Source organism: Meles meles, chromosome 16 (genome assembly GCF_922984935.1).
Source record: "Meles meles chromosome 16, mMelMel3.1 paternal haplotype, whole genome shotgun sequence".
NCBI lineage: Eukaryota > Metazoa > Chordata > Mammalia > Carnivora > Mustelidae > Meles > Meles meles.
The window spans coordinates 64,262,880-64,276,562 of NC_060081.1; the positions used below are offsets into that span (position 1 = coordinate 64,262,880).

A 13,683-nucleotide genomic window follows, 5' to 3' on the forward strand; every position below is an offset into this window, starting at 1 on the left:
GCCCTGTTTGTTTGTTTTTTTTTTAAGTAGGTTCCAAGGCAGAGTTCGAACTCATGACCTGAGTCATGACATCAAGACCCGAGCTAAGATCGGGAGTCAGACATTTAACCAACAGAGCCCCCAGGTGCCCCATAACTCACTCCTTTTTTTATTGCTGAGTACTATTTTATCATATGCCTGGGTCACAGTTTGTTAATCCATTCACTTATTGAGAGATGATTTGTTTTTATATATATTTTTAAGATTTTATTTATTTATGTGCCAGAGAGAACGAACACATGAGCAGGGGGGAGCAGCAGGCAGAGGGAAAAGCAGGCTCCCTGCTGAGCTAGGAGCCCGATGCAGGACTCGATCCCAGGAACCCTCCAGGATCATGACCCGAGCCAAGGCAGATGCTTAACCCACTGAGCCACCCAGGCACCCTAAGAGATTATTTACTTTTAAATAAGACCACTGGGGGTGCCTGGGTGGCTCAGTGGGTTAAAGCCTCTGCCTTCAGCTTGGGTCGTGATCCCAGAGTCCTGGGATGGAGCCCCACATCGGGCTCTCTACTCCGCGGGGAGCCTGCTTCCTCCTCTCTCTCTGCCTGCCTCTCTGCCTACTTGTGATTTCTCTCTGTCAAATTAATAAAATATAAAAAATAAATAAATAAATAAATAAATAAATAAGACCACTGGTGGCACCTGGATGGCTTAGTCAGTTAAGCATCTGCCTTTGGCTTGGGTCGTGATCCCAGGGTCCTGGAATGGAGTCGCACGTAGGGCTCCATGCTCAGCGGGAAGCCTGCCTCTCCCTCTCCCTCTGCCACTCCCCCTTGCTCATGCTCGTTCTCTCTCTCTCTCTCTCTCTAATAAATAAATAAAATCTAAAAAAAAAAAAGATAATTAGAAAAATCACAAAATGTTTAAAATAAATAAGACCACTGGCTGCCATGCGGAGGGCTAAGAATGGGGGCAGGGAAGCTGGGGAAATGGTTAATGTTGTCGTCAGGGAGAAGGAGGAGTTAGGGATGAGGTCCTGCTTTCCAGCTTGGGTGACTGGTAGGAAAGGAGTAGTGTAGCTCACTGAGATAAGGAAATGAAAAAGGAAGGACGAGCTCGAGAGAAGACCGCAAGCTCAGCTTTGGAGCTGCTGTTTTGAGTTCCAAGTGTCTGCTAGATGTCCCAGTAGAAATGGGAAGTGGCGCATTGAACATATGGGTCTAGAGCTCAGACCTCTTCCCTCTTCTTACCAAACAATCCAGCCAACTGGCCTTAATTCTATTCCTGAAGAGGCCAAGTTTCCTCCAGCCTCATGCCCATGGTGTTGCTGTCCCCGCTGCCTGGGACACTTCCCCTGAGATGCTTTACACTTAGCTCCTTCTTAACATCCCTATCTCTGGTCAAGGATCACCTGATCAGAGAATCCTGCCTCAGAGCAGAGCTCAAGTCAGAGTAAGGAGTGGGCTAGAGATCCACATCATTGTAGGTTTTGCTGCAACAGTGCTCCACCAAAAACAACTACCAGGGACTCCATGCTTTCTTTTTTATTTTTTTAAGATTTTATTTATTTATTTGACAGAGAGAGAGGTCACAAGTAGGCAGAGAGGCAGGCAGAGAGAGAGGGGGAAGCAGGCTCCCCACTGAGCAGAGAGCCCGATGCGGGGCTCGATCCCAGGACCCTGAGATCATGACCTGAGCCGAAGGCAGAGGTTTAACCCACTGAGCCACCCAGGTGCCCCAAGACTCAATGCTTTCTGAGAAACATTCATTTCTCACCCAGGGGTCTGTGGGTCGGCTGGGGTTCATCAGAGCTCCCCAAGTTGAGCTGGGCTGGGCTCCAGGCTCCTTCACGTGTCTTCTCACTCTGAGTCTGGATTGGAGGAGACCCCACTGCCTGGAGCTCCTATTTCTCAGGGCCAACGACAGCTGCTCAAGATGGGTGAATGGAAACCCTCTGTGTCTCGGGGCTGGCCTCTTCCACGCATACTCCGTTAGCTAAAATAAGTCATGTGGCTAAGCCCAATATCAACAGAGTGCGGAAGTATATTCTTCCCACACTGAAGAGGGATGGAGGAAGTAAATATTTGCTGAATAATAACACAATCTACGTAGGACCCAACTCTTTATCTCCCTAGATGGCCATGTCTACTGAGTAATCCCCTCACACTCCTACAAAACAAGAGTGTGTATATATGAATGAACGACTTAATGGAAGAATGGATGAATGAATGAATGAGGAACTGTACCTTCCAACGCAGAAGATTCTCCTTCCTCAGTGAGGAACCTGAGGCTCAGAGAAGGGAAGTGATTTGCCCAAGGTCACAGAAACCACCTGTGGTAAGCCCAGCCTGGCTGGCTGCTTAGGCTCAGTTCCCCATACAGAGGGAGGTGCTATTCTCAGGGTGGGGTGGGTACCCCTTCTGTCCTGTTGCTGAGTCTTGCTTGACAGGCACATAATGAGGGGGCAAATACACCAGAGGGCCTTGCTGATTCAATCTCAATTCTCTCTCTGAAGCCAAGGAGGACCTTGATTCGTCATTTCCGGGTCCCAGAGTCCCGAATGGTAAATGCGTGCTGAGAGAATGAGTCATCGGTACGATGGTGGCGTTAATTGCTGATTAAGTGTTCCGTGAAATTCTGTGTCCCGCCCCAACTGTGCCCGCCCCTAAGGTACAGACAGTCATCTCCATTCTGCGGGGGCCCTGTAGTGTCTAACACGGAGTGGGCGCCCCAGCGGAACTCAAAAACTAGGTGTGGCCGTAGGAAAAGTCTGGAAGGCACCTCTTTTGAAGCAAGATTCCTTAGGACTTTCAACTCTTCTGCCTTATATCTTTATGTAACGTTTGGACAGGTCACAGTGAGAATAAGTTTCTTCTGTAATCGGAGAGAGGGGAAGAAAAGAGTCTGGAAATATTTTAAGTCCACACTAGCGTGCAAAAAGCCATCCCTTGCTGGTTGGTTGGGAAACTCCTAAAAACCATCTTCCTTCAGAATCCTAATCCCACACATTGTCAGAAGCCTGTTTTCAGAAACACTGAGTCAATTCCCAATCCCTCCGCCTGTTGGCAAACCCGTGGGCGCCTACCACACATGGAGGGCTGAGTGAGCCCCCAGGGTGACTGGTGACAGCCTGGGGAACAGGTGACAGCCAGAGTCAGCAAGCTCTGTGGTCATGCCTACCGTAGCTGCCACAGACAGAGCTGGCCCAGGGGCCAGGCACTGTGCTAAGTGTCCCACATGGATTAGCACGTTTAATCCGAGCAACAAGTCAATGGGGTAGGAGCTATTATTAACCTGTTTTACAGCTGTGGAAAGTAAAGTGCAGAGAGGCAAAGGAACTCACCCAAGGTCATATAACAAGCAGATGGTGGAACTGACATTTGATTCCAGAGCCTGTGCTCCAAAGAACTACCCCACACCGCCTCTCACTAGGAACCTGCCCAAATTCCTCGGACAGGAGGTGGCAGTCAGAATCCAAACCAATCAGGGTTCAGTCAGCCCCCGAAACATATGCTCTCTTTTTTTATTTTTTAAAGTTTATTTATTTAATGTTAAAGTTTAAAGTTTATTTATTGTGTAATCTCTACAGCCAATGTAGAGCTCTGACTCATGACCCCAAGATCAAGAAACCATCCTGAGCCATCCAGGTGCCCCAAAAGATACACTCTTAATTACTAGGATGGCCTTTCCTTCCTTCCACCTTTCCCCATTTCTGGATCCAACGCCAACATGCTGGTGACTTGGGTCACCTCCCTGAGCCTGGAAATGGGAAGAACATTGCTTACCCTGGGGAGCTGGAGAGGCTCGTGCAAGAGGACAGTTCCTCTTGTGGAACGTGGTAGGCACTCAGCTAAGATAAACCTGTGTCCTGCCTGCTTTCCAGGAGTTCTGTGCAGTTGGCCAAGTAAACATGGGAACAAGCCTGTCTTGTGAGCCCCATGACCAATGGATGCATAGGTGCTGTGGGGCCAGAGGCTGGGCACTGGATGAAAAGTCAAGGGTTACTGTGTGTCCAGAAAACTCAGCTGAGGAAAAACTGGAATAAACAAGCCCCACAAGGAGGGGGGTTTTTTCGTCATCCTTCCTGTTTTCCCAGCCTGGCCCAGTCCCAAAGCCTCTTCTTAATCTTGTCAGGATTTTGGCCCTTTGCCCCAGGAAGGAGCCGCCAGGAGGCCTACGGCGAGCCAAGTCTTCAAGGAAGTGATTATCTTCTGTGGGTCAAGAGAAGGAAAGAGGCTTTCTGGGAGCAAGAAGGCAGGGACAGAACCAGGGGAGGGTTCAGCTGATAGGCCTCTCCTTGAACCCATGAAGAGACTGAGGCTTAGCACAGAGCAAGGTTTATTGGTTTGCTGGGCAGGGCGGGAGCCAGGAGGCAGCGCAGTCTTCATTTCACACTACTGACTGCTCACTCCCTTTCAACTTTAGGGCCACCCAGGGAGGGAGAGACACCTTCACTCCCCCTGCCCACAGCTTTTTCCAGCAACAGCTCTCCATCGCTGTGAGGGAAACTTCATATACACAGGTGTGGGCCTGTGGATACTCGAGGACCAAACGGGAGGGGTGAAGATCCTGGGGGGTTGATCTCGTAGGAAATGGGCATGATAGACTCTCTGAAACAAAGAATCAGCCCTCTCTGACCACTTCCTGCGAGTTGGGAACGTGCAATGCCCGGCACATTCGACAGGCTACACCTCTCTGGGAAGTGCATCCCTTCCCCACTTTGCAGACCAGAAACCTGAGGCTCACAGGGGAGATGTTCCCTGTCAACCCTCCTTCACCATGGAACTCTTCTCTGAGCTCAGCCCTGGATATCCACTTTGCCTTGGACATCCCAAACTTCTCAAACTCCACTGGAATGATCCTAAACTCACCATCCTCCCTTTCCAAAGACTTCTGTGTTCCCATCCCAGCCTCACACCTCAGAAACTAGGGGATCAACCTTGACTCCACCCTCTCCCCTGGTCCCAACAGGTAGCAGCCTGGACCAGTGGTCCCCACTCTGAATCTATCTCCCAGACACTGAGTTTCTGCAATTTCAGGGTTTGCGGCACAATCCAAACCTTTTTCATCTCCCTCCTAGATAATTCCAGTAGCTTCAGAATCAGTCATTCTGCCTCCAATCTGTCTCTACACCCATCTATGTCCCCTCCTCACATCAGGGGGATCTTTTTAAAATGCAAATCTTCCTAGTCTCACCCAACCGAAAACCTTTCAGTGGCTTCTCAGTGTTCTCAAAAGAAACCCCTTACTACAGCTTCCCAGGTCCCCCAAATCTTGGCCCTTGCTGCCCTCTCTGGTCTCATGTTGGGTCCCTCCCTAGCCTCTTCCCGCATGCCTCAGGCATCCTGGAATACCCACAGTTCCTCTTTCACGTCAAGTTCTTGGCACATGCTATTTTTGCTGCCTTCCCCGGGCTAACTCCCTCTCATCTTTCAGGTCTCGGCTTAGTCACCACTTCCTGACCACCCCCCCACCCAGTTTCATGAGCTGCCCCTTCAATGAATTCCCACAGTTCCCCTGTACTTCCTCCATGACGCTACCAGCCCCTCCCCCACATGTGCCCCTGGGTAGGCCCAGGAAACCTTCCTGACCCGCAGCACTCTCCAGCGGAAATATAATGCACACTGCATGGATAACGATGCCGTTTCCAATAGTCACATTTTCCAAAGGAAAAAGAAACAGATTGAATTAATTTTAATAATACATTTCAACCTGATGTTTCAAAAAGAGTCTCATTCCCCTGTATACTCAATATAAAGTTATCGATGTTTTTATTTTCTTTTTTGTACAAGGACACTGAAATCTGGTGTATGTTGGACACTCCCAGCACATGTCAGTTTGGCCTAGCCACATGTCAGTATCCCCATGTGCAGGAGACTGCCAGGTTGGACAGGGCAGTCTTGGAGGAGGCTTAGAGCTCCCTGGCCTGTGTCCTATTCTGGGGGACACTGATCCTCAGAAATAGTCATAGGTATTCTATAGAAAAAGGATTCTAAGTCACGTAAGTCTTGAAGACACTGACCAAGTGAAATGGGGTTTTTATTCGCCAGGATCTCCCAGAGTCTTATCTGAGCTAAAGTAAGACATGATGCTAGAAACAGATCAGGGAGCATCTAGCATTTACCCAACTCATTTGAGCTCAGAGCTCCATTTTCATAAAGTATTTCTGAGGATTAGCATCCACTAGAATGTTCCTTGGTAAATGCCCTTGGTAAATGCCCTGACTCAGTAAATCCCAGGATCCCCACAGAAAGAACTCGGAGTGCTGGGAGCCCACCTCCTGTGCCCCTGAGCCTAGCACAGAGAGAGCACCCAAAACCTGATTACTGAATTGTTTAATTCTGGGAGGCTACAGAAAGCAGAGCTAGAATCCATGAGCAAAACCTGCAGTGTATTTGACCTCAAACAAGAAAGTTTTCCAGGTGTGTGTGTGTGTGTGTGTGTGTTTAAACAGTTTGAAACTAACTTGTCTGATCTGCCTGGAAAATGTAATAGTTAGTCTTTTGGGATCATGATTTCTCCACCACTAGGAGTGATCAAGGCTGGAGTTCTGGAGGACAGAGTGCTTTCTAGAGTCTCTAATTTCCCTCTTTCAGAACAAAACAGAAAAAAAGAAAAAGAGCAACAGTGGGCATGAGAACTTGAACTGCAGAGGAAGTGATCAGATGTGCATGCAGACATATGTGGAGAACACACTTGGAGGGGCCCCTCAGTGGCTCAGTCATTAAGCATCTGCCTTTGGGTCAGGTCATGATCCCCAGGGTCCTGGGATCGAGCCCCACATCAGGCTCAGTGGAGAGTCTGCCTTGGCCTCTGGCCCTCCCCCTGTTCATGCTCTGTCTCTCTCTCTCTCTCAAGTAAATAAATAAAAATCTTTAAAGAAAAATAAAAAAGAACATACTGAGATTTGGACCCCCTGTAGAGGGTCAGTTTTTAGCTAAAGCCCTTTGGAGTCCCTTGGTTCAATTCAGAAGTTCTTTTTTTTTTTTTTTTAAGATTGATTGATTGATTTCTTTAGGCAGGGAGGGGCAGAGTGAGAGGGAGAATCCCAAGCAAACTCCCCACTGAGTGCAGAGTCCAACGCGGGGGCTCCATCTCACGATGCTGAGATCATGCCCTGAGCTGGAATCACAAGTCCGATGCTTACCCGACCGAGCCACCCAGGCCCTCCTCAGTTCGTAACATTCTTGATCCATTTTGTATACAGTCAACATCTTGTCTGAATCCATCGGTCCTCAACCAATCAGAATGTATGCCTGGAGAGTGACCAAGAGGATGGCCCATTTCATTCATTCATTTTGCTTATTTTTATAGATTATTTATTTATTTGACAGCGAGAGAGAGAGAGAGAAGGAACAAAAGCAGGGGGAGTGGGAAAGGAGAAGCAGGCTTCTTACTGAGCAGGGAGTCCGACATGGGGGCTCCATACCAGAACCCTGAAATCATGACCTGAGCCAAAGGCAGATGCTTAATGACTGAGCCACCCAAGCGCCCCAGTCCCTTTCTTTTTTTTTTTTTTTTAATATTTTATTTATTTATTTAGCAGAGAGAGAGAGAGATCACAAGTAGGCAGAGAGGCCGGCAGAGAGAGGAGGAAGCAGGCTCCCCGATGAGCAGAGAGCCCGATGCGGGGATCAATCCCAGGATCCTGAGACCATGACCTGAGCCAAAGGCAGAGGCTTAACCCACTGAGCCACCCAGGCACCCCTGCCAGTCCCTTTCTTTTAAAAGTGCTTTTGTGTGGGGCAGCTGGGTGGCTCAGTCGGTTAAGTGTCCAACTCTTGATTCCGGGTGAGATCACGATTTCAGGGTTGTAGGCTCGAACCCCAATGTCTGGCCCAGTGTGGAGTCGGCTTGAGATTCTCTCCTTCTTCCACTGCCCAACCCCCCAACTCGAGCACGCTCTCACTCTCGAATCAGTAAATAAAATCCAAGAAATAAATAATACAATTGCTTTTGTGGACAAAACCAGGCAAGACAAATGTGTGCTGTTAGAAGTCATCAGGATAGTGGTTACCTTGGGGTAATGGCACCGGGAAGGAAGCACTAGGGGGGTGTGCGGTGCTGGCCAGCTCAGCTGCTTGATTAGGTGCAGGTTACACAGAGGTTCAGTCGGTGAAATTCATCAAACTGCATAGTTTTGATAGTTGTGCTTTTCTGTATGTACACTGGCCTTCGATAAATAGTTTTAGAAATTGCTTTTGTGATGATATACAACTTTATCACACTAAGAACAAAAGTGGGACTATGATTAACACAACTGAAATTATCCGGCTGGTCTGAGATTTGAGTTGAGGAGGAAGATGTTCATCAACAGCCAGGTGTTTCTCAGGTCGGGTTTGAGCAGCACTTTTGCTGGCCCAGCTGGCAGCTGGATGCTATCCATGCTGGAGAGAGACCCTTAACCCTCCAGAGGCAGGCAGCAGATGGACTGCGACCGATCATCTTAGAGCCTCCAGGTGTCGTTCGGTAGGATACCTGGCAGGATCTGGAAGCTGGGGCCTTTACAGGTTCTCTGTCCCCATGCCAAACATGGGCCTGCTACAAAGTCGTGATCAATCCACGTCCTCTCCCTTCCTCTTACCTGGATTTCAGGTGTGGCAGTCCCAAAATTTCCAAGGCCTTCTGCCAGAGTGGCTATGGTGCCCAATTGAGGGCCAGCAAGGATCACAGAGGCTGGCACAGCTGGGCTGAGAGTGGGAGGGGGAAATGAAACCTTTTTCATGGCTCACATGTGCTCAAGCAACTGCAAAGAAGCCACCTGTGGTCAGTTGAAGCCGTGGATGGGGGAGAGAGAGGGAGCTTCAGAGGGCTAAGGGAGGTGATTAAAAAAGGCGCATTTCAGGAGGTGAAGATGGGGAGGTTAAAAAAACACACACAGTAGTTAACAATAACATGCAAGGCACCATGGGGTCGGGAGTCGAGGCAGTCTTCACATGGTAGAGATGGGAAGGTCAAAGCAAACAGCAGTTCATAACAAACAGGCTACACACCATGGGGCAGAGAAAAGAAACCACGGACTTAGAGCTCTGTGGGAGCATGGCAAACCACGTGACCAGCAGTTCTTTCATCTGTAAAGATGGAACAATAATAGTTCCTTCCTCTTGGGGTTGTTGAGAGGGTGGAATCAGGTGATGCGTGAAAAATGTTCAAATCTTGTAGCTGCTGTTAATAACAATAACGGCATTGGTAATAATATGGTAGGGAGAAGTTTCTGCTTCCGTAAAGAGACCAGTTAGATTGATTCGGAAGTCAATGACAACCAGAAATCTAGAGTGGAGGGGACAAGGACAAGAGAGACTGTCTAGAGGAGTTGTTCTTAATTGGGGTGCACTCGAACACTTATACAAAATGCTGCATTTAGGAGTATCTGTGTTTTTTTGGAGGGAGAGGGCCCATAGCCCACATCAGGTTCTTAAAGGGGTCTATGACCCCTCCCGCACAGTTGTTTAAGAATTACTGATCTAGAGAAGGTGAAGCAGGTGGGGAAGAGGCCCACAATCCTCCATGGATGGACAACCCATTTCCATGAAGCTAAGCCGTGCGTTTAGGTGATGGAGAAGAATCTAGAAAGAAGCAAAGGAGAGACTCAGAGAACCTATTGAACTCACATTGGGGTGGGAGTGGGGTAGGCATTTGGCTCAGTTAACCACGTGGCCTGGAGAAGATTTGCAGAGGCTATTGGCTGAAGGCCAGTTGAGTGGATGAATGGGCAGGTAGCCCAACCCAGCAGTGATGTTGGGGGAAATAGTGGGGCAGACTACAGATGTGGGGTGTAGGAGGTGGAACCAAGAGACTTTGACTGTGCATGTGGGGAACTGCAGAGGGATTAAGTGGAGAAATACTTTCTATTTGCTTGGTGTGATGGGGAAAAACGATCAGCCCATGTACAGTGTTCTCCACCTGAAATATTTCCGGTTCTGTGGATAAGGATGTACAAGGCAGGCACTCTGCCATGGGAAGGGAACTTAGCTGTTCTGCAGCTCTCTTAGGGACAATCCAGGGTAGAGTCAGGGTGAACAGAGACCTTACCATCTAACAGTTGGTGGTTTGTGTCCTGATTTCATTCAGGCATGCAACAAATATTTCTTGAACATCTACTATGTGCCCAACGCTCTACTAGGTGCTGGAGATGCAAAAATCATTAAGAGATGGTCCTTGACCTCAAAAGTCTTACATCTACCTGGGTAAAATGGTCCATGACAATGCGGAATGAGAGGTACTGGGGACAAGTACAGGTTGCTATGGGAACAGAGAGGCAGGACACTCATACTTCTCCCAGCTTCTGTCTTCTCATCTGCAAAATGACAATGGTGTTGCTCACTACAAGGAATTTCGTGGCACATTCCAGGCCCCTGTTTGACACACGCCAGGAACTCATTGCAGCCAGGATTAATTAACTGATTCAACAAATATTAATTGGGTACCCTATGTATGCCAGGCACTGCTGTGGATGCTAGAGATTTAGCACTAAACTAAGCAAACAAAAATCCCTGCCTTCGTCAAGATTATATTCTAGAAGGAAGAAAAGAAATAATAAACAAATAAGTCAAATATTTGGTAGGTTAAAGGGTGACGAGTGTCTTGGTGGCAAATAAAGGAGAGATTAAAGGTCAGAAGTGATGAGGGGAGGGGGTTGCGATTTTAAACAGCAGTGGGAAAAAGCCTTACTGGAAAGGAGATATTTTAGTAAGGATCTGAAAGAGATGTCTGAGGGAAGGATGTTGCAAACAGATCCTCAAATGCAAAGGTACTGAAACGGGAGGGTGAGCTGTATGTGATAGGCACTGTAAACAGGCCAGTGTGGCTGGAGAGGGGCGGTCAAGATGAAGGGCACTACCGGATGACATCAAGGGGTCAGGGAAAGGGGCATGGCGGGGTTGGGGCCTTGGGGGCCAACCTAAGTTTCTCTGGTGTCTACCTAGAGTAACATGGGAGCCACTGGAGAAGTTTGAGCTGTGCAGAGACAGGCTCTCACATTTTAAGAGGATCAGTTGTGCTGAGGATGTCCCATGGAAAGATGATATGGAGACAAGGATATCAGTTAGAAGGCTCCTGACCTAAACCAGTGGAGGTGGTGAAGACTTGGCAGAGGGAACGAGGAGAGATGTGGAGCATCTGGATATCTGAAGGCAGTATCCACTCAATTGGCTAACAGATCGGAGATGGGGGTAGGCGGGCAATAGGAAGTCAAGGATGACTCTGAAGGCTTGGCCTGAACCATTAGCTGTGATGGGGGAGGCCCAGGGATGGGCAGGTTTGGGAAGAAAGGCAGAAGTTTGGTTTGAGGTATGTGTTTACAAAGCCCATTGGAAATCCAAACAGCGGGGCTGCGTCTGTTGCTGGATATACAAGTCCAAGGTGGCCAGGGTGGGGTGGGGTGGGAACCTGCAGGGAAGGTCCTGATTACAGATAGGAACTTAAGACTTCTCTGTATATAATTGCTATTTAAAGCCCCAGGAATGGGTGAGGCAGTGAATGAAGGGAATGAAGAAGTGTGAGGATTGAGCTCAGGGGCCTTCCAACAGCAAGCAAGGGTGGCCTCTCCTGCTCTTAATGTGGGGGTTCCAAGGCTAGGCTTGGACATTCTGAAAGGTTTTGTGCAAATATTTTCCCAATGTTCTGTCTCCCAGGTCTGAAGGCACAATGCTCACCAAAAATGAAAAAGTGTGCAGAGGAAAAAAAATCAATTTGGAAATAGATTGTGTTGCCATTTCTCCCAAAATAATAGGAAAGTCAGGGTCAGGGATGGTAGAGGCATTTCAAGTTTTCCACTTTCTGCCATCAAACCTTTGAGGCCAGGCTCCCACACAAGAGTTTGCAGCCCCAAGGGCCACCTCACAAAGCTCTCAGAGCACTGTCTCTGATGGACGCTTTACTGACACATCTTGTCTTCTGGACTGTGGTTCCTACAGTCCATCACAGCACCACCAGGGCCCAGCACCAAACAGGCATCAGGAAATGTTAGTAGAACTTGACAGCATCGGGGGGCCTGGGTGGCTCAGTGGGTTGGGGCCTCTGCTTTTGGCTCAGGTCATGATCCCAGGGTCCTGGGATCCAGCCCCACATTGGGCTCCCTGCTGAGCAGGGAGCTTGCTTACTCCTCTCTCGCTCTACCTGCCTCTCTGCCTACTTGTGATCTCTGTCTGTCAAATAAATAAATAAAGTCTTAAAAAAAAGAACCTGACAGCATCATCAGAGAATCTGAGGAGGAACGTCCATCCCCTGAACTGTGGGTCTATTTCTCCAGCTCATCACCAGAGCTGGTATCTGGCAGACCACTTCCTTAGCACCTGCAGTGGAGTCCTGGAAAGACAGAGACAGAGCCTGCACAACTGGGCTTTGGGAGGAGACGATCCCCAGGGGCCTGGGTGAGCCATCCTGAGAAACAAGTTCTCTGAGTTAATCCTCGAGTGAGTTCCGGTGGGAAAGTCTCCAGAATATTGGAGGTGAGGTTTGGAGCAGGTCCCTCCAAAGGGACCTGCCTCCTGATCTCACCTAGAAAGGTAAGGAGGCCTATCAGTTCAATTGTGCTAGTATTTTTTTTTTTTATCAAAGTGGTTGGGATGATTCAAAAGACCCTGAACTAGAAATCAACAGACTCTTTTGTTAGATATAAGTGTGCCTCGCCCATCATAAAACAGACAGACAGGGACGCCTGGGTGGCTCATTCAGTTAAGCGTCCAACTCTTGGTTCCAGCTCAGGTCACAATCTCAGGAGCCTGAGATTCATGTCAGGCTCTGGCTCAATGTGAAGCTGTCTTGAGATTCTCTGCTTCTCCGGTTCCTTGCCCCCAACCCTCACCCTGTTCCTCCTCCTGTGCTCTCTCAAACAAACAAATAAACAAACAAATTAAAAACCAACAAAACCCCTCTTAACCCCAGGTTATTCTAATTCCTGCATTATGTTCCTCCTCCTGTTTATAGCTAAATCTCTTGAACAACTTGCCTAAACTTGCTAAGTTCTACTTCCTCACCTGCTCTTCATTTCCTAACTTGGGCCTGTCTCTAAAATAAGGCTTTCCTTCCAGGCCCTTCCAGATGATCTCATCTAGTCTGATGACCTCAGGTATCACCCCTATGCTGACATTCCCCTGAACTCCAAACCCATATATCCAAATATATATATACATATATATATTTGTGTATATATAATGTGTATATATACACATATATATGTGTGTGTGTGTATTTATATATATATATCTCCAAGATGTCTACTAGACATCTTGACTTGGCTAACCTCAGAGTTAATGTACAGAGCTGAACTTACCACGTTTCCCCCCACCAGGTCACCCCCAAGTGTTCCCTGCCTTTGTGAATGACATCTTCATCCATATCCTTGACCTGCCCTTCCCCCTTTCTCTTACATGTATAGTCATTTGTTGATACATCAGCCATCTGTCCTGAATATCCCTCAAATGCATACACTTCTCTTTGTCTTCATGGTTTTTTGGATCAGAACCATTCTCACTATCATTTTTGCCTGGATGGCAATATCAACCTTCTTACTCATGGCTTAATAACTCTAATCTTGACTACTTCATATCCATTTCTTAATATTGTAGGTTATAGTCCCTAAAATGCATATTGACTATGAATCTCTATTGCCTAAAACTCATCAGTGGTTCCCTATCTCTCTCGGGATAAATTCCAAACTCCTTAACCAATACAAAACACCCTGCATTAGTTAGGCCTTGCT

The 13,683-nt window shown here is 47.9% G+C and overlaps 1 protein-coding gene across 1 annotated transcript in view; it reads left to right on the forward strand.

The window, feature by feature from the left end:
* The first annotated feature begins 2,185 nt into the window (after positions 1 to 2,185).
* TOP1 (DNA topoisomerase I) overlaps positions 2,186 to 13,683 on the forward strand; it is a 114,840-nt gene continuing 103,342 nt past the window's right edge. The window contains exon 1 of the mRNA XM_045980696.1: positions 2,186 to 2,318. Within this exon, the coding sequence (XP_045836652.1) occupies positions 2,214 to 2,318 (105 nt within the window). The 5' untranslated portion in view covers positions 2,186 to 2,213. The remainder of the gene's footprint in view (positions 2,319 to 13,683) is intronic.